The sequence below is a fragment of the Artibeus jamaicensis genome, unplaced genomic scaffold (genome assembly GCF_021234435.1).
Source record: "Artibeus jamaicensis isolate MK-2021 breed Jamaican fruit bat unplaced genomic scaffold, CSHL_Jam_final contig_387, whole genome shotgun sequence".
NCBI classification, from domain to species: domain Eukaryota; kingdom Metazoa; phylum Chordata; class Mammalia; order Chiroptera; family Phyllostomidae; genus Artibeus; species Artibeus jamaicensis.
In genome coordinates this window covers 26,013,514-26,034,659 of record NW_026521812.1, presented here as the reverse complement: position 1 = coordinate 26,034,659, position 21,146 = coordinate 26,013,514, and the positions used below count along the sequence as shown (strand labels likewise).

The following is a 21,146-nucleotide window of genomic DNA, read 5'->3' as shown; positions in this document are numbered from 1 at the left end:
CTGGGTTGTATCATATAACAAGCCCCCTTCTCCTCCCCAGTTCCTACCCTGTTCTTGAGAAAACTGACCTATTATTAAAACTAATTTACTCTCGCCACGGCCTTCTACCTCACCTTCTAACCCTTCTCCACCCTAACAGCGCACACAGCCCCGATGCTGCTGCTGGCACCAGCCCACGCAGCCCCACCTACCAAGAAAAAGCCCTGTGTGCCCTCGGCCCTTTCTGAGCCGTCCGCCAGCAGTCCCACTACCACGGGGCAGCTGGTGAACACTTTGACAAATACCCTGGAAAACATCACCACTCCTAGACTACAGTGTTGGAAGAGGCCACCTGTTATTTACAAAAGCAAAAATATTAGAAACCTAAGTGTTAAAAAAAAATTTGGACAACAGTGTGCTGCTTGATGGGGGAGGCAGGTATCAGGGGACTAAATGGTAATGGGAAAATACAATAAAGATTAAATTTTTAAAAAATTTTAGAGACATAAGTAAATTATGATATACACACACAACAGACTATGCCACCATTTAAACTAATATTTACAAATAAGGTATAATGATGTGGACAATGTTTGAAAGGTAACACTGAATAAGGAATATACTAGATGCTATGTTCTTTACAAACTCAACTATGGAGAAAATGCACTGAGAAAGACTAGAAGGAATGGTACTGCCGGGGAGTAAAATTATAACTCATTGCTTTTTTCTAGTTAGTACACAAATCCATGCTTACCACATTTTCCCATATTAAATAAGTACTCTTGTTATCTGAAGAGAAAAAGAAAAATTGGGGGAAGTGCAAATTCAAATAAATCTCTAATTAGAATTTCAGGAGCCATAAACAGTGCTAAGTGTCAGGCAATGTGGAAATGAACCTCTGTGGGCAAAGGGGCCTTCCTCCATTCACTCTGCCTGCAACAGAATTTAACTGGGAGCTGACTTTTAACCTCATTATAAAGTAAGATCTGTGAGTATGAAAATACTGCTCATCACCACTGCCACTGCATTTTATAGATTCAATAATACTTATCCCTGATCCTTGTCTCCCTTGACTAAAGACACTGGGTGTTCCTTTAGATAATAGAGGATAACATAGACTTGTGATTTAGACAAACAGAAAAAGGTTACACAGTGAAAGAACCTTTTCCCCATTTTATATTACTTTCTGAGATACAGCAATAGTCTCTGGCCAAAACACTTTTCTTGAATACAACCCTATGTATTTCGTATTTATACACTAATCACACTTCCACACACCTTATTTCACCTCATACTCCTCAGAAATATTTACATATCAGTATGTATAGATCCATATCATTCTTATAAATGCTAATTAATTCTATTGCATGGATGTAACACATTTATCAGTTGCACCTGACCGACAGACATTGAAATTATTTCCAGTTTATGACAAAGAAGGCTGCAGTGACATCCTTGTACAGATGTCTTCATGTACATGAATTACATATGCCATCAGGTAAAATCCTGGAAGGTGAATTGTTGAGTCAAAGAGCGTATGTACATTTTAAAAATATGACATTGCCAAATTGCCTTCCAAAGTATCTGTACCAACTAACACTGTAAGGGAACATTTCTGATCAACAAAGATTTTAAAAAGCAAACTCCAATGCTGCCAATGCCAGAAAGGTAACGCAAATTCGTGGGGCAGGCTGGGGCAAGAAAATGGCAGACTGGAGGGCACAGTCAGTCAGTGAAAAAAGCAGCTTCTACTCAGGCCCAGCTCACTGAAAATGCCTTCTAGGAACACTATACTCAGTATTGTTAGATTGTTTGAGTTCTCAAGAGCCAAACTCTGGACTTCTGCATAAAATCTCCAGATATTTATATTGTTGACAGCTCATTAAAATTTTAGAACTGGCATGACAAAAAGGCCATATGTGGAGAGGGAGTGCTGGTTACAACCTTGGATGCTGCCCTGGTGAAATCTGAAAGCAGCCCACATGCCCAGAGGGCCAGCCAGGGCCAACAAGAAGAGGGGCAGACCCTCCAGACGGACAGGAGGCAGTTTTAACAAGCACCTACTTATGAGGCTTGTCCTGGGCAGCTGAGAGGTAAGTAGATCTTTGCATCCACCTGCCAAATCTTATAAATTTAGACAGAGGCCTTAACCGGGCTCAATCACATATACCTTATAGACAGATGGTCTTTACACAGTGCTCTCTCAAGCCCGTGACCTTGCAAATGGATTGCAATGGGGGAATGGTGGGTAGAACGTGCATTCTAGGAACAGGGCAGGGGGCGAGGAGCCTCTGACTGCACGGGTCCCACCCTAAGGCCAACTGGTGGTTGAGTCCTCTTGATCACCTCCCCCAACAGGGAATCATCTGTTGGACCTCCACCTTGTAGCCAGTGCTTTAAGATTCCCTGTCCCCTCCCCCACCACCCTAATAAAGACTGTCACGGCAACAGGCTGGATTCAACATACTGTTTTAAAACTGGGATTCCCTTAGATTACATTTTATATTGTTGATGAACTAGAAAATGGATTTAATTAACTATGTGGTCATTATCCATTCAAATTATTTGGGTGACTTAATAACCTCTTGCCCCTCTCGCCTAGAAGTTTTCATTATCAGTTTTCTACAATACGCTCCAGTGACTTATATTTTTATTCATTTTAGAGTGTTTTGTTTCTGTTTCCTTCCTTATGTGGAACTACCACACATTTTAAGACTTACGTCATTTTCCTATCAGTATAATCTTCCTTTACCCTAAGGGAAAGTAAAGCTCTCATCATTTTTCTATGCTATCTTCCATTCAGTATATCCATCTACTTATAGAAGAAACTGTGAAATAAATTAAAAAGACTTGCTGCCTCTTGTTTAATTAGTACTTTTAATCCATGTAAAATCTTTTCATATGAACTGCATTCCTATAGTTTAAAAAATAAATACAATGTAAAAGAGTAACCCCTGAAATTACATCTGTATAAAAAGTATTCATATTCATGGATAAAACATTAGATTTTTAATGTTTAATTATTTCTTAGACATACATACTTACTTGCAAAAAGGCTAATCTGACAAAGCAAGTGGACTGTTATTTAGAAACAGGACTTAATGCTTGTAAACATGAAAATTACAAGCAATGTAATTATAAGCAATGTAATTTTGGTTTTGAAAACCAAAATTTAAAAATTATTAGTTTATTATAAATAAAACGTATGACTCTCAATTTGAGAGCCAGAGTAATTTTTAAAGAATTTGTAGTCTTTAAATGTAATCTGTTCAGATATTTTTCTATTTCTTTTATTTTTAATTGAATTTATTGGGTGAGATTGGTTAATAAAATTCTATAGGTTTCAGGTATATAATTTTATAATACATCAACTGTATATTACATTGTATGTTCACCACCCCTAGTCCAATCTCCTTCCATCACCATTTATACCCCGTACCATCTTGTACCTCTTCCCACCCACCTTTCCCTCTGGAAATCACCACGCTGTTGCCTGTATCTAAGAACTTTTTTCCCCTTAATCCCTAATGAACACAATAAACTAAAAAACAAAACAGAAACAGACAGAGAGAACAGATTGACAGCTGTCAGAGGGGAGGGAGGTTGTGGGGCTGAACGAAAAAGGAAGGAATTAAGGAGATGTCTTTGTAATATTTTAAAAAAAACATTATAACAAGAGGACTGAAAAACACATATCAGATTACTTCTTTAAATGTGTCATCAGAACTCACAGACAAAATAAAAATATAATAAAATATTATATTTTACTTGTACCTAAAATATAAATTAAGGCATAAGAAAAACTTTGAGACTGAAATATATATGGAAAACTGAACATGAAGGAAGCAAATAATTCATAGTATAAGCTTTAATATATAAATTAGGTATCATTTCATCAGCTGTGTGTTAGTCACATTAGTTTAAACTTTACATTATATATTAAAAAATAAAAAGCTAAAAAACATCATTGCAATATAGATCCAATATGGGAAAATACATATTTTATGGCTTTATATACAATCTAAATTAATCCATTCTATTCAATAGTTCTCCAAAATATAAACAGCACTTTACATGCAACAGAACATACCAGTTTGGAAGTCCTAATATATTTTAATATACATGACAATAAAGAGAAAACATCCTACAAGACAGTAACATAGCAGAGGTGGAATGTAAAATTAGATTTTGCCTTAATACAATCTTGGATAAGATTAAAGAAATATCAAAAAGGACAGTTTCTATAACTTTCAATTAACATTTTAAAAAATGAACACTACTGTGATTTTCTAATTGTATCACAAACTGAGAAAACATACAAGGAAAAAGGGGTGAGGAGAAAACCTCGTGAATTTTAAACCCCAGCCCTGCCTGCGGCTGTGTTTAGGCTGCTTTTTCGCTGACAGTCCCCTAAATCACCCCTGCACTCCGAATTGTCAGCAGTCCGATGAGCTTTCCAGACTTCGTTAGGCCATTGTGTAACCGTAGCTGCCACAATGCAGTGCCACCAGAAGTCTGTCCTTGAGTACTTCTTTACTTGGGTATTCAGGTAACTTGAGCATGTTGATACTTTAAAAGAAAAATATACCACCATTAAGTAGGAAATCTATGGAATTTCTAATTGTTTTGTCTAGCAGTGAAAACTTCAAAGATTAACATAAAAACCATCCTCTCAAATTTGCATTCAAATGGGAACCCTGAAGCAGTATTTAAACAGAACAAGCACTAAAATCCTGCTGCACTGCAGTTTCCTTTAGCAGGCAAATGGAGTGAAAGCAGTAAGTTCCTTTTGGCCAAAAATATGTAAGTGATTTAGTTTGAAATGACGGTGTAAGTCGGTGATACTGTGACAATTTAACTTTAGTTGACAGTTGAGCTATAGTCAATTAAATTACGGGTAGCTTCTTCAAACATATTCCCTACCAAAAAGGGGGGAAGGAACTATGTAGCTATTTATTCATCAGTGATTCCAAAATCCTGACGGGGATCACTGTCGACATTTTCCTCTCATTGTAGCAGTACAAGTTGTTAGACTTTTGACCTTTCAAAATTAATCAAAACTTAAAATGTATTCAAATAAAAAAATTTAACATACCATGTGCTTGAAGTTGGTAGAAGATTTGGAGTATATGGCACAGCAGCAATTGTAAAGTTTTGCAATCCACTTCCACCCATGATATTAGCAAATCCACCATGTGGGACCCTGGAACTAATAGTTCATATCTTAGTAAGTTGTAATCAAGAAAGGGAAATCTTTGTCATAGATGTATTTTAAATTCTAAGTTAGGGTAAGAATACATTCAACTCTAGGTCACTGACAAAATAACTTTTTTGAATCTACAACACTCTAACTCATTAGTAAAAGTCACCCGGTGGCCAGTTAGCAAGCTTCCTGGAGCTTTCTATAAGCTATACCCCTCCACATCTCTGTCAGTTGTACTGTGCTTTCAACTGGCCACAGCACATGGCTCTACTATTGCATTTAGCATACTGCATATACAATTACTTCGTGCCTCTCCCTCCTAAACTGGGATTGATTTGTGAGCCCAAGTACGTCATATTTGTATTTGCATTCCTGGGGTTAGCAAAACAACTGGCATCTAACAGACATTCATTAAATATTTGCTGAGTAAATGAATGTTTGCTTGATTAATTAAGGCAACAAAGGCCTTTACATGTACTCCAAATAATTTCCCTGTTTGAAAAGTATCTGTCAAAGGGATTTTGTTTTGTTTTACACACTGGAAAAACTAGAAAATTCTTTACATTTCTCTTCCCTGAGATTCACAATATCAATATATTTTCTTTAATGTTACCTAACATAATGAAACCACAGGAAGGCCAACACAATACATAAACACCACTAGAAAATTTAGTCTTGGGTGTAATTATAACATCTGAAATTCTACTATTTCAATTTGCAAAAAAAAATTAGTATTTCAAATTAGCCTTTGTATATCTATCAAGAATAAATAAACTGATCCTGGTATAATATTTTTTTGTTTTTAAAATGAGATGCTGTAGTGCTTTTTGGATAAATTAGAATGATGGTAAACATTTAATGTATAGGTATTAAATACATCTTCAAAAGCACTAGACTCTCTTGATATTAAAAATGTCTTCCAACATGATTCATAGTACAAAGCATAATCCAGTTTATTTTAAAAAACCACTGAAATCTGAATAACCAGACCAATCTTGAAAAAGATTTCTGATAGTTTCTGATTTCAAAACTTAAACTACAAAGCTACGATAATCAAAACTATGGTACTCGCATAAAGACATATAGACCAATGGAATAAAACAGAGAACCCCAAAATAAACCCTCACATATATGGCCAAATGATTTTCAAGGAGTGTGCTAATAAGCACATTCAATGGGGAAAAGTCTGTCTTTTCAATAAATTATAGTGGAAAAACTAGATATCCACCACACACACGCAAAAAAAATGAAGTTGGACCCTTACCTAATAACACCATTTACAAAAACTAACTCAAAATAAATCAAAGACCTAAACTTCAGAGATATAACTACAAAATTCTTATAAGAAGATACAGGGCACAAGTGGCAAACACAAGGCCCATGTGCCGAATCCGGCCCTCCGCCTTGTTTTATCCAGCCTGGCACCTTGTTTCTACCCAGCAGCAGCACTGAGCTCCTTGCCCCTAGTTAAGGAGTAGTTACATTTATACAGTTCTAAAATTACACTTGGCCCTTTGAAGGCAACCTCGAGGCTGATATGGCCCCCGGTGAAAATGAGTGACACACCTGGTATAAGGGAAAAGCTTCATGACACTGGAGTTGGCAGTGATTTCTTGGATACGACACCAAAAGTACAGAAGACAAAATAGATAAATTAAACTTCATCAAAATTAAAAACTTATATGCCAAAGGATACCAGGAACAGAGGGAAAAAGTAACACACAAAATGAATAAAAATATTTTCGAATCCTAAATCATAAGGTAATGATATCCAAAAATATACAGAATTCCTACTCAACAATAGCAACAAAACACAATTAAAAATAGGTAAAGGATTTGAAGAGATACTTCTCCAAAAAAGATACACAAATGGCCTATAAAGATAAAAAGATGCTCAATCAAATCATTTGTCAGAGGGAAATGCAAATCAAAACCACAATGAGATAACCACTTCAGACACATTAGGATTACTATTAATAAAACGGAAAACCAAAAACCACCAATCACTTCCCCAAAAAAGAAAGAAAACAACAGTGGAAAGGAAATACAGAAACTGGAACCCACGTGCCACTGTGGAAAACCGCCTGACAGTGTTTCAAACAAACAAGACACAGAATGATAGTGTACGTCCAAAGAAGTAAAAGCAGAGAATCAGAGAGATGTGTGGACATCCATGTTCATCGCAGCACCACGGGCAACAGCAAGAAGCTGGAAGCAACCCGGGTGACCATCCACAGATGGAGAGATAAGCAAAAGGTGGTATATACACACAATGGAATATTATTTAGCCTTAAAAAAGAAGACAATTCTGGCATTTGAGACAATATAGATGAACCTTGAGGATACCACAGTAAATGAAATAAGCACAGTAAATGAAATAAGCACAAATGAGGATACCACAGTAAATAATCACAAAATGACAAATAATTCCACTTACACAAGGTACCTAGAATAGTGAAATTCACAGAGACAGACAGAAGAATGGGGGCAGTGGGGGCTGGAGGAGAAGGGATGAGCAGTTAGTGTTTAATGGGGACTGTTTCAACTGAGGAAGATAAAAACGTTCAGGAGTTGGATGGTGGTGATGGTGGCACAGTGTAAATGCACTTAATGTCACAGAACTGTTTTTCAAAAGGTAAATGTTATATATTTTTCAGCACATACTATAAAAGCTGTTGAAAATGAACCAAAACTTTCTACTTAAAATCATGGATAGGTATATATTCACAGAAGAAATACAGCAATCTACTATAAATGAATCTCTAACGACAGCGGTTTTCTCTTCTAGCTGGGAAGCAGTTTGGTTGCTATTAAATGTTTTCTTGATGAAATGCCCAAGCTTACCTTAGAGTCTAAGTGAATACTGAATGTATGTCTGAATCTTACTAATAATATGCTAATGAATGAGCAATTCCTACTTAGGGCAAAATAATATCTAAAGACCTGAATATGTCTGTGAATTGAAATAAAATTCTACACTAGTTAATCTGTGCATATTAACCTTTGCCTAAAAAATCACGAAGGCACCCCAAAATGAAAAAGGATAAACAATCCAAGCTGTTCTCAACTGCCTGTAGAGGCAGCATTTAAAAACAAGGGTGCCTCTATCAGGACAGGCTGAGACAGCGAGCCTTGACACTGACTCTCACACAAATTATAACACAGTATTTCAATATCAGGATAATCAGTCTAATGTCTCCATAGGGCTAAATTCTGAAAAGCTTAAAAAAAGATTTCCCGATTTTAACATCTGAATTGAAATTATTCTGTAAACTGATATTCACAAACAGTTCCCAAAACCATACTCCTCTTCTAAACTACAAATATGACTGGGCTCCATACCTGAATAATCCATGAACCTTATGCTAAGACCATGGCTCATCAAACAACCATGTATGAGAAAAATTATCTAGCTGAATATTATGAAACCTGGGTTTTACAAGGTAAAATTACAGTTGATAAAAATAACACACAAACTACACTCTTGGTGTGAAGGCAGACTGGTGCAGCCACTGTGGAAAACAGTACGGAATTTCCTCAAAAAAACTAAAAATGGAACTGCCTTTTGACCTTGTAATTCCACTGCTGGGATTATACCCTAAGAATCTTGAAACACCAAATCAAAAGAACCTATGCACCTGAAGTTCATAGCAGCATCATTCACAATAGCCAAGTGCTAGAAACAGCTTAAGTGCCGATCAGAGTGGATAAAAAAAAACTGTGGTACATTTACACAATTGAATACTATGCAGCAGAAAGAAAAAAAAGAGCTCCTACCCTTTGCAACAGCATGGATGGAACTGGAGAGCATTATGCTAAGCAAAATAAGCCAGGCAATGAAAGACAAATACCATATGATCTCACCTACAAGTGGAACCTAAGCGATAAAACAAAGAAGCAAGCTAAATAGAACCAGAGACATGGAAATAAACAACACACTGATAGTAACCAGACGCGAGGGGAAGGAGGATAATGGGGTAAAGAAGTGGAAGGGTCCAGTCAAGGGACATGTATGTATAAAGGGCCCATGGACAAGGACAATGAGGGGGGTGAGGGGTGGTGGCAGAGGACTGCATGTGGGAGGTGGGGAGTGGGGAGTGGGGAAGGCAGGGGAGAGTAATGGGGGGGAGAATGGGAACAACTATACTCGAACAACAATAACATTTTTAAAAATAATATACAATTGTACCTTGGTATGTGCAGGGGATTGGTTCCTGGATCTTCTAATGTTAGCAAAATCCACTAATGCCCAAGTCCCTTATTTAAACTGATGTAGCATTTGCATATAACCTACACACACTTTCCCATATACTCTGAATCATCTCTAGATTGCTCATAATACCTAATACAATGCAAATGCTATATAAACAGTTATTATACTGTACTGTTTTGGAAATAATGACAAGAAAAAAAGTCTGCACATCTTCAGTACAGACACAATCAGTAGCCACCGTAGACTAATTACATAGTACACATCAGCAACAATGTAACATTTTTTTCTAGAATTTTCAATCCAATGAGGGTTGAATCCACAGATAAAATCAAGGCCAACTTTCATTATTCTTAAGGGAATATGAAAAAAGAGTAATGGATTTAAGACAGTCTTATACACCATGAAAATATTGTTATATTATAAAAATATTTAAAAATTATTTTTATATTTATTCTATAATTGAACACATTTAACTTTTTAGTAAGACTGCACTAAATTATACTAATACATGGAGTAAGATGTTTCAATTCTAAATATAAACCCTGTATCTAAGTATAAACCAATGGATAACCAGAATTTTCCAAAAAGTGCTAAAGAAAAGAAAAACACGTGTCAGCTTTAGAAGGGCAAATGCTATACCTGGAGTAATGACTGCTGGGAGGTCCAATGTAAAAGGAACATTAAGGTTTAAAAGAACTTAAGACTTACTGTTTGAATCAAAACAAGGACTTATTGTACAGTAACTGCTGAAAGGTGGATTCCTCAACATGAGCGAAAGCTGAGCTGCGTTGCTTCCCCTCGGATTCCTTGGCTCCTACTCTGTACCCACATCCTTCCACCTCAGTTTGAGTGGGTTCACATGCTACACGTCACGCCCAAAGACGCGGCAGCATGGGCTTCAGCCCTGCTAACAATGACTATACTCCTGACGCAATCACTATACTACTGACGGAAGAGTAGCACTGCGTGTTACTAAGCCAAGTGATTTTTGATTCTACAAGAGCAGCAATTTTACAGACATTTTTGGTACCAAAGAACATGAATAATGTTCTCCCTGCATTTTAAAGACTCACACTAACTACATCACAGGGTATACAGGTGGGGAAATATAATAAAGCACTAGATGGTGTTCAGATAGAAACCACTAGAAAAATAATGAAAGAGCACTACCTCAGACAAGAAACCAAAGTAAGTCCAGTCAGTTTAAAATTAGAATGTAAAAACAGACCCTGTAAAAAGTTACAGAAAAAAATGTAGATAAACATATCTATAAAGTCTTGAATATAGAAAAAGATTTATAAAAACCATAAAGGAAAGTACAATCAACTTAAAACAGCATTTAAAACTTCTATTTTATAAATTTTATAAATTAAATTTATAATTTAAATTACATGAAACTCTCTCTAATTTAATAAAATTAAAAGGGAAGTGATAAACTGGGAAAAAGTTCTTTATATATGTCCCTCTTATTAAAAAAACATTTTAAACTAAATTTTTGAAAATGACAGCAGAACAATAAACAGAAAACAAAAAGAGGCTATTCAAACCACTCAAAAAATTATATAAATAAGAAGTTACATGAAAATAAAAATGATTATATCTTGCACTGACAGAATAAAAGAAACAGGTCCTCTCATTCCCTGCTGATGTAAATACAAATATCTTTCTGAGGGAATAATGAGCAATATGTGTCAAGGCTGTAAAAATATATGTAATTTTGTATCCAAAAATTTCCCTTCTCTGAATTTAGCCTATGTAAATAATGTAGGATATTAACCTGACTAGCATGTAGCACAAAAATTCTTATTTCTTCAGCATTATTCATAAATAGGAAAACTTAGCATAAAGAACAATATCAGTGAAAAGAAATCCATAAATTAAAGAGCAGGCAGCCTTTTAAAAATCAGATCTTATATTTTAGTGATATATTACAAAATTCAAGTTAGAAAACAGGGATAGTGTTTTTAAAAAGTAAAAATTTAGCCCTGGCTGGGTAGTTCAGTTGGTTGGAGCATCATCCCGTAAACCACAAGCTTACAGGTCTGATACTCAAGCTGGGTACAGCAGGCAAACAAACTATGTTTCTTTCTCACATGGATGTTTCTCTCTCTACCTATTGAGCTGGCCAAAAAGTTACTTTGCTTTCATAAGATGGGTCTAGTAGCATTTCGTTGTCTTTAACTTCATTTGAAACAATTTTGTTAGACTGTATTGTGACAACTATCACACCAGTGTGCATTTTTTAAAAAACTTATCAAAATTGATAAATTTTTGTATAAATATCTTAATATTGAAATCAAAGAAAATAAGCAACATTTTTGGCACATTATGCTTTATTGTTTCAAGAAAGATAAAAATGCAACTGAAATGAAAAAAAAAAAAAGATCTGTGCCGTGTATGGAGAAGGTGTTGTGACTGATCAAAGGTGTCAAAAGTGCTTTGCAAAGTTTTGTGCTAGAGATTTCTCACTGGACGATGCTCCATGGTCAGGATGACCAGTTGAAGTTGATAGTGATCAAATTGAGACATTAACTGAGAACAATCAACATTATACCAGTGGGAGAGAACCAACATACTCAAAATATCCAAATCTATAAAGTTACTGGTAAAACTGAAAAATGTGTCTTCTATTTTATGGAAAAAAGCATGCATATTGACTTTTAGGCCAACCCAATGATCTTTTTCTCTCTCTCCCCTCCCCTTTCTCTAAAATTCAATGAACATATCTTTGGGTGAAGATTTTTTTTTAAAGTAAAACTATATATATGTAAAAAGCATTCTAAAAGAATAACCAAAAGTTTAAGTGATTATCTTCAGTGATTGAGATTAACAGTGATCTTTTTGTTTTTGTATATATTTTTATTTATTTATTTTTAAAGAGAGGGGAAGGGAAGGAGAAAGAGTGGGAGAGAAACATCAATGTGTGGTTGCCTCTTATGTGTCCCCTACTGGGGACCTGGCCAGCAACCCAGGCATATGCCCTGACTGGGAATCGAACCGGCGACCCTTTGTTTCACAGGCCCATGCTCAATCCACTGAGCTACACCAGGCAGGGCTAACAGTGATTTTTTGAATTGGAATCGTCTAACCTTCCTACACAGAAATATAATTTTTAATTATTTTTATTACTCAATTCTCTAGGCATTTCTTGGCATGTTGTGTGTGTGTGTGTGTATGTGTGTGTGTTGTCTCGCAACATTAAAAGTTTGGCTACTACCACTGACCAACCTTCAGAAAGATTACCAAATTATAAAATACAATATTCAGGCTAATAACCCGGGTTGCAACAGTTTATTTTTTTCATACATTAAATAAACATTTATTCAGCACTACATTTTACCTTAAATGCCTAAATAAATCTTTGTTTAATATCAAAAAAGTGGGGCCCTGACCTGTGTGGCTCAGTTGGTTGGAGAGTCATCCCGTAAACCAAAAGGTCCCAGGTTCGATGTCCGGTCAGGGCACATGCCTAGGTGATGGGTTCAGTCACTGGTGGGGGTGCATAAGGTAGGCACCTGATCAATGTTTCTCTCTCACATCGATGTTTCTCTACCTCTTTCTCCCTCCCTTTCTCTAAAAATCAATAAGCATATCTTTGGATAAGGATTTTAAAAAAGTAGAAAGGGAGGGAAGAAACTGACAATTCAGAGTAATAATCCATTTTGGTTGTTTATCTCTAAGCCACTAGGAATGGAATACATTAAATTCCTTTCACATTATCATAAAAACACTTCTTACCTGCCAGTAACAAACTGCAAGAGAAGAACTCTCTCCTCTGGAGTAATATCCTCCACAACTTCCCAGAACCACTAACAACAAGAAAAAAGACTTAGATCATATTTTAGAGCAATCACAGACTTAATACCAGAGAAATAGGCAGCATTCATAAGGCATATTTTATTCTAAGAAACTCATTTATCAGAAATGATTTCATACAAAGCTTTCATATGCAATTCTCATGAGAAGAATTTAGGGGAAAACTTTGTTAATTAATGTAAGTTTTCATCCAATAGTGCTGGAAAAGCTTACAAAATTAAATAGCAAAACTTAACTTCATTCTAAGCTCTAGAGAAATCTTACCTGAATAACTGGATCTTCTCTTTCATAGCCACTTGTGTATTCTGTGTTTTTTATCCAATCACTCACATCAATTTCTGGCATGCCAGAGAGCAGTAGCTCCTTTAGGGAAACAGAAAAGTATTTCATTAATCTTCTTTGGGGGGGGGACTATTACGTTTAAAGAGTAAATGTGCCTTAATTAGAAACTAATTCTACGTAAAACTGATTTATTTTTGTGACAGTTTCTGCAAGTCATCAGTAACAAATACTATTGCACATGGGAGAGAATCCTTGGTAATGATCATCCCAAACATTGTGGGATGTAGAGGTGTGTCTACATTGATACAACTTAATTACAATATAAGAGACAATGCTTTGTTTATATGTAAACATTTATGCAACAACAGTCTACATGTGCGATAATTTTATGAACATTATTATCTTTATGTTTATTTTTATTTGATAAGTTTGTTAAATTGTATAAAGGGACCACACTCTCAATAGGAAAGTGACGGCACAGACCGGAACAAATCCTGGGTTAAGAAAAGAAAAGGATCATCAAGGAACCCTAATCATTAGGAAAAAGAAGGTAATATAATGAAAATAATTATATTTAAAAAGCACACACATCCAAGCCTCTGGAATAATTCAGATCCTCTGATGTCAACTTTTCCCAAGGTGAGAAAAAAAATGAAATTTACCCAGTAACATTTGGCAGCCACTTTTTTCCCAGGAAGATCATCAAATGAGCAAAATAGCAATCAAATAACTAAAAAATTAAGACTGGCAACAGTATTTACCATTATGTTTTCCAAGAGAAGAGAAAACTTGAAAAAGAGCTTGTGCACATCTCTAAACCAGTCCATTTCTTACAGTCGGATTATTCACTTACACAGTCAGGCCAGGCAATAACTAGCCTGCACTTCACTAAAACACTGACAAGCTGGAATATCAGGATTTGCTACCACAGAAACAAATATAACATGGTTCACAATCAGGTTCCCTACAGCAAGTACTCATGATATATACAATACTAGTATAGAGTGGACTTTGAAGGCTAATATGAGGTGGTGTCTGAAAACGCTTGGGTGTTTCTGAAACCTGATCGAGCAGTCTGCAAGGTATCTCTCTTTTCCAACTTATCTAAGACTGGACCTTCTCCATATAGTTCAACCAACAGATATCACAACAGATCATGTGCAGAAGCAGATATAAATTCCCAATTGTCTTTTATTAAGCTAGATATTAAAGAAACTTGCAAAACTATAAAACAATGCTACTGTTCCCATTATTTTTATTTCATTCTGGAAAAATCCAGTTTTCATTTTTAAAATGTTGTTTATGTTAACAGGTAATGAATTATTTACTTGAATCAATACAATATTTTACACTTCTATTTTAATTTCAAATACAGCAAACATCAATTAATATAACTCACATATACAAAAAGGCTTTTGTTGTGGCGGGTCCTAAGATCAAAAAGTTTGAGAACTGCTAGTATTTTGGTTCTTGCCATGCTACTACAACATAAAATAGTTTTCACTAGATGAAGGCATTCTGGTTAGGGTCCATTTACCACCCACAAATACCTTCTCCATCTTTCTTTGCACTGTTCTGTTCCTTAGGGGGCTGATGCTGGCAAACGAGCTCTCTTGTCTGCTGGCTTGAGGTTGGGTTTCCCCACTGAGAACAGGCAGAAGTCTGGAGGTGAGAGTATTTGCTGCTCCCTCCAGGCTTTAGCACATCTTTTCAGCAGCCACGTCCCTCATCACAGGGCTCTTCACGGTAATTCCTCCTCCTGTCTCTCCAGTTCTAGAGGTGATAGAGCCTTTCCACTGTTACTAGTCTCTGGATGCCTCACCAAATCTTGTGTATTCTCAACACTGCCTGCACCTCTGTAATAATCCCTGTGTCGGAACGTGCTACGTCCTTATTTGAACCACCTGGGGAATTCTGTTCTGTAGCTGGACCCTGATACAGACCTGTCAAAAGGGAATGAGAATGAATTTTACATGTTTCTTACAATCTGGGTTTAATCTTCTTCCCTTCTAAGCTAGAGTTAGCTTTTAATAATACTAAGATGCTCTCATTGTTAATAATTATGAATAAAAATGACTGAGGCTTTATTCTCAAGAAACTTGAACTATTTTATGAATATCATGTTATAACATTTTATGAAGATGAAAGATCTTGATTATCCTATTTAACACTTCTCTTCCCAAACTATCCTACCATCTGAATCAGCTCAACTTAGTTTTAAAGCTAGAGTCTAAGGAACCAGGAATCCTGACCTAGCTTCTAATAAATGTGAAAGACAAAGAAATAAAGCTTTTAGAAGAAAAATACCTTCATGACCTTGGAATAAGAAACAGTTTCTTAAACAGGACATAAAAAACTACAATCATTAAAAAAGATAAACTAAACTATGTTAAAACTGAAAACTTTTATTCACCAGGACACTACAGGAAAAGGTATTTACAATATGTACATCTAACAAAGACTCCTACGGAGTCCTACAAATCAGTAACAACAACGAAAACAGAGAATGCAATAGAAAAACAGACAAATTACTTGCAACAAGCTCTTCAAAATCAGAGAACACAAATGGCTAATAAACATATCACATATACCCAACTTCGTTAATCGTAAGGGAAATGCAAATTAAAATCATGATGAAATATCACTACTGATCTACGAGAATGGTAAAATAAAAAAAGAAATGATCACATGCTTGTGAGGAATGGGAACACCCAGAACTCTCACACCTGTTGGTGAGAGTGTAACCCAACGCACCACTTTGGAAAACTAGTGGCTAGTGCCTACCCTAGCGGAGTAACTGCACACCCTGTCTGCCAGCAATTCCACTCCAAGATACATAACCCACAGAACGCATTCTTATGTTCTCCCAAAGAAGTGTACTGGAATGTTTATAGCAGCACTATTTCAAATAGCCCAAAACTAAAAGGTACCCACCAAATGCTCAAGAGTAAAAAGACAGAAAGTACACCGACACAAGGAACCACCATACAGCAATGAAAACGAACAAATTATACTGCATGCGACAACACGATTCTCACAAACAAAATGCTGAAGAAGTCAGATATATTCAAGGTGATTATTTCATTTATATTAAATTCAAAAACGGGCAATGTAACCTATGATATTTTAAGTTAGGAGAGTAGCTACCCATGACTGGGAAGAGTAAGTGAAAGGGGACATATGAGGGACATCTGGAGTGCTAGGATTTCAGTTTCTTGATTTGGATGCTCATTTCATGGGTATAGGCAGCTTGTGAAAATTTATCAAACTATACATTCATGATGCATGTGCTTTTTTCTATATATATATTGTAATTCAGTAAGTTTCACAGGACTTATCGGTATCAGTAAATTTTGAGGCAAAGTTTTTGTTAGTTATTTGTTACTATTGATTTTTTATACCACAAGTCTAAAAAATAAAGTAATTAATTCTCTGTTTAACACTTCATAAGTATTTTTAAGTATTCTTCCATTTTAAATGATAAAAATAACTTTTATGATTATGCAAAAACCAGACAAGTCTATGTTAAACAAAACCATCAATCTTAAACCTAAAAACAAAGCCAAAAAACTCAAAACTGATATTTAATGAAAGTAAGTCATAAGGAACCTATAAATTAAATAGCAAATTCTGTCCACTACTGTACTAAGATACACTATGAGTGACCAAATGAAGACACTGGTATATATGTAAAAGTAAATGTACACACCATTGTACTTATTCTTATATTAAAATGAAAGGCACAGGGTAAAACTAATTTTATGAAACAATAAAAACCAAAGGGTACTTTCCATTTATCCAAAATTTACTATTCTAAATTATACTTTTTAAAAGCTATACTCTATTTAAAATACTGTGTTTTATTAAGGAGTTAGAAACTCATAGGGTTTAAAAATAATTATTACCAAAAATAAAAGAGAAAAAGGAAATAAAGGGAAATGCAGACATAGATTCTATAAAATTAGAAATCCCATCAGGTCACAGTAAAAGGCAGGCAAATTAATGAAGTATAACAAAATATGCATAAGGGATCAGAGCCCAACAAATAGAGTGAACTCCACAGAGGTCTGAAATGAAAGATTATAAAATTATATACGTGATGAAATAAAAAGCTGGAAAAGATGACCCAAATACAACAAGGAAAACCCTATCAATCGATTCTTCTTTTGGAAGTTCAAGAAGTTTGTATCAGAGACTTCCGCCAAGATGGAGGCATAGGTGGAGATGCCGTGCTTTCTCACACAACCAAGTTTAGAGACAACTAAATATTAGCAACAGAAAACACAGCCAGAACACAGAAAATTGAACTTTTCGGAAGTCCGATAACAACAAATTCTTCAGCCTGACCAGTAAGAGGGGCGAAACCAGCAGCTGGTGGAGCGGGGTTGCACAGGAAAACTCGGTCAGATGGACTCGGGCGCACGGAATCCAGGCGCAGGGTTGGACCTGGTGGGCAACTCAGCGAGTGACCACGGGGAAACAACGAGGGAGCAGGGCTGCGGGTTGACTGTGGTCACGCATTTGTGCGTGGATAGACAAGCGAGGGAGTGGGCAATTGGACGGGAGCCAGCTGGCCGCAGTGGCGAGTAACATCAAAGGTCACCACCATTTCCCCACTCTGACCCCGCCCCCACATACAGCGTCACAACCCAGAGACCTGGGAGTCCAAGGCTCTGCTCCTTGTACTTAACGGGCGAACAGACCAAAAATGGCTCAAGAAGATCTCAAAGCCCCAGAGCCTATAAATCTAAGTGATGAAGAAATACCAAAACTCTCAGATGCACAGTTTAAAACACTGGTGATCAGGATCCTCACAGATCTGGTTGATTATAGCCACAAATTAGACAAACATAATGAAGGCGAAACTAATAGAAATGAATGGAATTGCACAGGAAACCAACAGCGATGAAAAGGAAACTGGGACTCAAATCAATGGAGTGGACCAGAAGAAAGCAAATAATGGCCAAACAGAAAAGAGTCAAGAAGCAAGAATTCAAAGAAATGAGGAGAGTCTTAGGAACCTCCAGGACATCTTTAAACGCTCCAACATCCGAATTATAGGGGTACCAGAAGGGGGAAAGGCACAGCCACCAGTGGAAAACTTATTTGCACAAATAATAAAGGAGAATTTCCCCAATCTGGCAAAGGGAAATAGACTTCCAGGAAATCCAGGAAGCTCAGAGAGTCCCAAAGAACTTGGACCCAAGAAGGAACACACCAAGGCACATCATAATTACATTAGCCAAGATTAAAATGAAGGAGAGAATCCTAGAAGCAGCAAGAGATAAGGGGACAGTCACCTACAAAGGAGTCCTCATCAGACTGTCAGCAGATTTCTCAAAAGAGACCTTACAGGCAAGAAGGGGCTGGAAAGAGGTATTTCAAGTCATGAAATCCAAAGACCTATAACCAAGATTGCTCTATCCAGCAAAGCTTTCATTTAGAATGGAAGGGCAAATAAAGTGCTTCTCAGATAAGATCAAATTCAAGGAGTTCATCATCACCAAGCCCTTATTATATGAAATGTTAAAGGGACTTATCTAAGAAAAAGAAGTTAAAAAAACATGACAGTGAAAGGACAGCAAACTCACAGTTATTAACAACCACACCTAAAACAAAAGCAAATTAAAAGGACAGCTAGATCAGGAGTGGAAACATAGAAATGAAGATCTCAAGGAGGGTTAGCAACAGGGGAGTGGGAGGAGGAGAAGGGGGGAGAAGGTACAGAAAATAAGTAGCATAGACAGTAGATAGAAAATAGATGGGGGGGGCAAGAATAGCATGGGAAATATAGAATCTAAAGAACTTGAGACACATGGTCATAAACTAAAGGGGGGGTGATGGTGGGGATGGGGGGGTAGGATGGAGGGGAATGAAGGCGGGGAATAGAACAACTGTAATGGCATAATCAATAAAAAAAATAAATTAAAAAAAATTAAAAGAAAAAGAAGTTTGTATCAATATCCTTTTTACCACAGATAGCCAAATAAAAAATTCAGAAATAATGGAAATTTTGCTTTCAGAAGATTGGCTTTCAGCCTCCCCCGTGCACAGTACTTCGGAAATAACACTTCACTTTTGCCTGTCACCATGGCACTCCCTTTCACATTTAGGAACCGCTAACCTGGTTACAAAGCTTAAAAGGAGAAAGAACACAAGTGTTGCAACAGTCTCTAAACATGAACATTAAACCATAAATCTTACACATTATTCCATTCATCATAGTATTCCAAAATTATCTGAGTTACATCATCTGGAGTTCTGTATTGCTGTGCAACAACAAAGGAGCTGATGTTCTTCCTTACCAACTCAAATTCATCAAACAGTTGTATGAGGGAGGGTGGAATGAACATATGAAAACCCTGTAAAAAGGCATTGATCTGAGGCTGAATGGCTCTTGTCATTCGAAGTTCAGTAACAAGCTGGACATACTCCGCCTATTAAAAAAAGAAAACAGTTTTTGTGATGACTTTTAATTTCACATATTTAAGATAATGTTGATATAATCATTTTTCACTTAAGAGGTGAAATTTAGAATTAATCTGGCACCAATATCCACTCACTAAACTGTTTAGGCCCCTACTCCTAATCACCCACGATTTCTCTTACATCCTGCAAGTGCTAGCACATCTACTTCCAAAACATTATCCTCTGTCTGGCCATGTCCACTTGTAACATCCTGGTCCACGTCGTCATCATCTCCCCTAAATCACTGCAACACCTGGTGTCCCTGTTTCCATTTTGACTCTGTACTGCTCCTTCTCCACACCACAGAGTGATTTTTTAAATATAATTTAGATCACATAACCTTCCTGCTCAAAACCCTACACTAACTTCCCATGTCACTTAGAATAAAATCCAAATTCCCTTCCTAGCCTCTCTGTCTTGCTTTCTCATCCCATTTCCTTGCACTCTCCCCTTGCTCATTTACTGTATTACCCAAGCACAAGCTTGTTCAGGCCTCAGTGTTTTTATACTTCCTGGTGCCTCCGACCAAAAGTCTCATTAGGATGTAATCTCTCTGCAGGCAGGGTCCCTGTCTGGTTTACCAGCAGCATATATCCTCAGCTCCTAAAAACAGTGATGGCCACTTTGTAAGTGTTCAAAAACTGTGTGGTAAATGCATACATTCAACAAATTCATTTCATACATACTTAGAACTTGATAAAATGGCTCGTTTAACTGTAGCTGACTTGATTCTGAGTTAAGCTAAGCTACTTTTACTCATTTTATTTTAAAATACATCATCATCACAGGAAATAGTGTCACTTAAAACTTCAACTGGTAATAAAAATGCATTTTGGCTCAGACTAGAATAAATTATCATATGTATTCTATCGATTATTATCGTTTATCTATTTTAAATTACATCTAAGTGAACCTTTGTGACTTAAAAACAGTATGCCGTATGTAATTCTCACTTCCCAGGAACGAATGGTCTAAACACAGCGGGGAGAAAGCCTGTTTTAGGGCCCTCCCTTTACTTTGACTTACTTATTCAGTCGCTGGCACTTACCTGATTAGGTTCCCCTGCTCCCAAAACACCACAGGCGCTGAGCCAGCAAGTTAGATTTGACTTCTGTCTATGAATTCTCCTTATATCCCAGAGCTACAGAAGTGTCAGAGTGAGTTCCTCACAGCTCTCCCCAAACC

The 21,146-nt window shown here is 36.5% G+C and overlaps 1 protein-coding gene across 5 annotated transcripts in view; it reads right to left on the bottom strand.

The window, feature by feature from the left end:
- Nucleotides 1-3,860: 3,860 nt before the first annotated feature.
- Nucleotides 3,861-21,146, bottom strand: part of HACE1 (HECT domain and ankyrin repeat containing E3 ubiquitin protein ligase 1) — a 93,527-nt gene continuing 76,241 nt past the window's right edge. For 4 of the 5 annotated variants that reach the window (XM_053664830.1, XM_037158999.2, XM_037158997.2 and 1 more), the window contains 5 exons: nt 19,799-19,930; nt 13,476-13,574; nt 13,134-13,204; nt 5,075-5,188; nt 3,861-4,548 (listed from right to left, as the gene is read on the bottom strand). In XM_053664830.1, the coding sequence (XP_053520805.1) occupies nt 4,446-4,548; nt 5,075-5,188; nt 13,134-13,204; nt 13,476-13,574; nt 19,799-19,930 (519 nt within the window). In that variant the 3' untranslated portion in view covers nt 3,861-4,445. Of the gene's footprint in view, nt 4,549-5,074; nt 5,189-12,421; nt 12,885-13,133; nt 13,205-13,475; nt 13,575-19,798; nt 19,931-21,146 lie in introns of those variants that run through there. The other variant, XM_053664831.1, reaches the window with a different exon arrangement.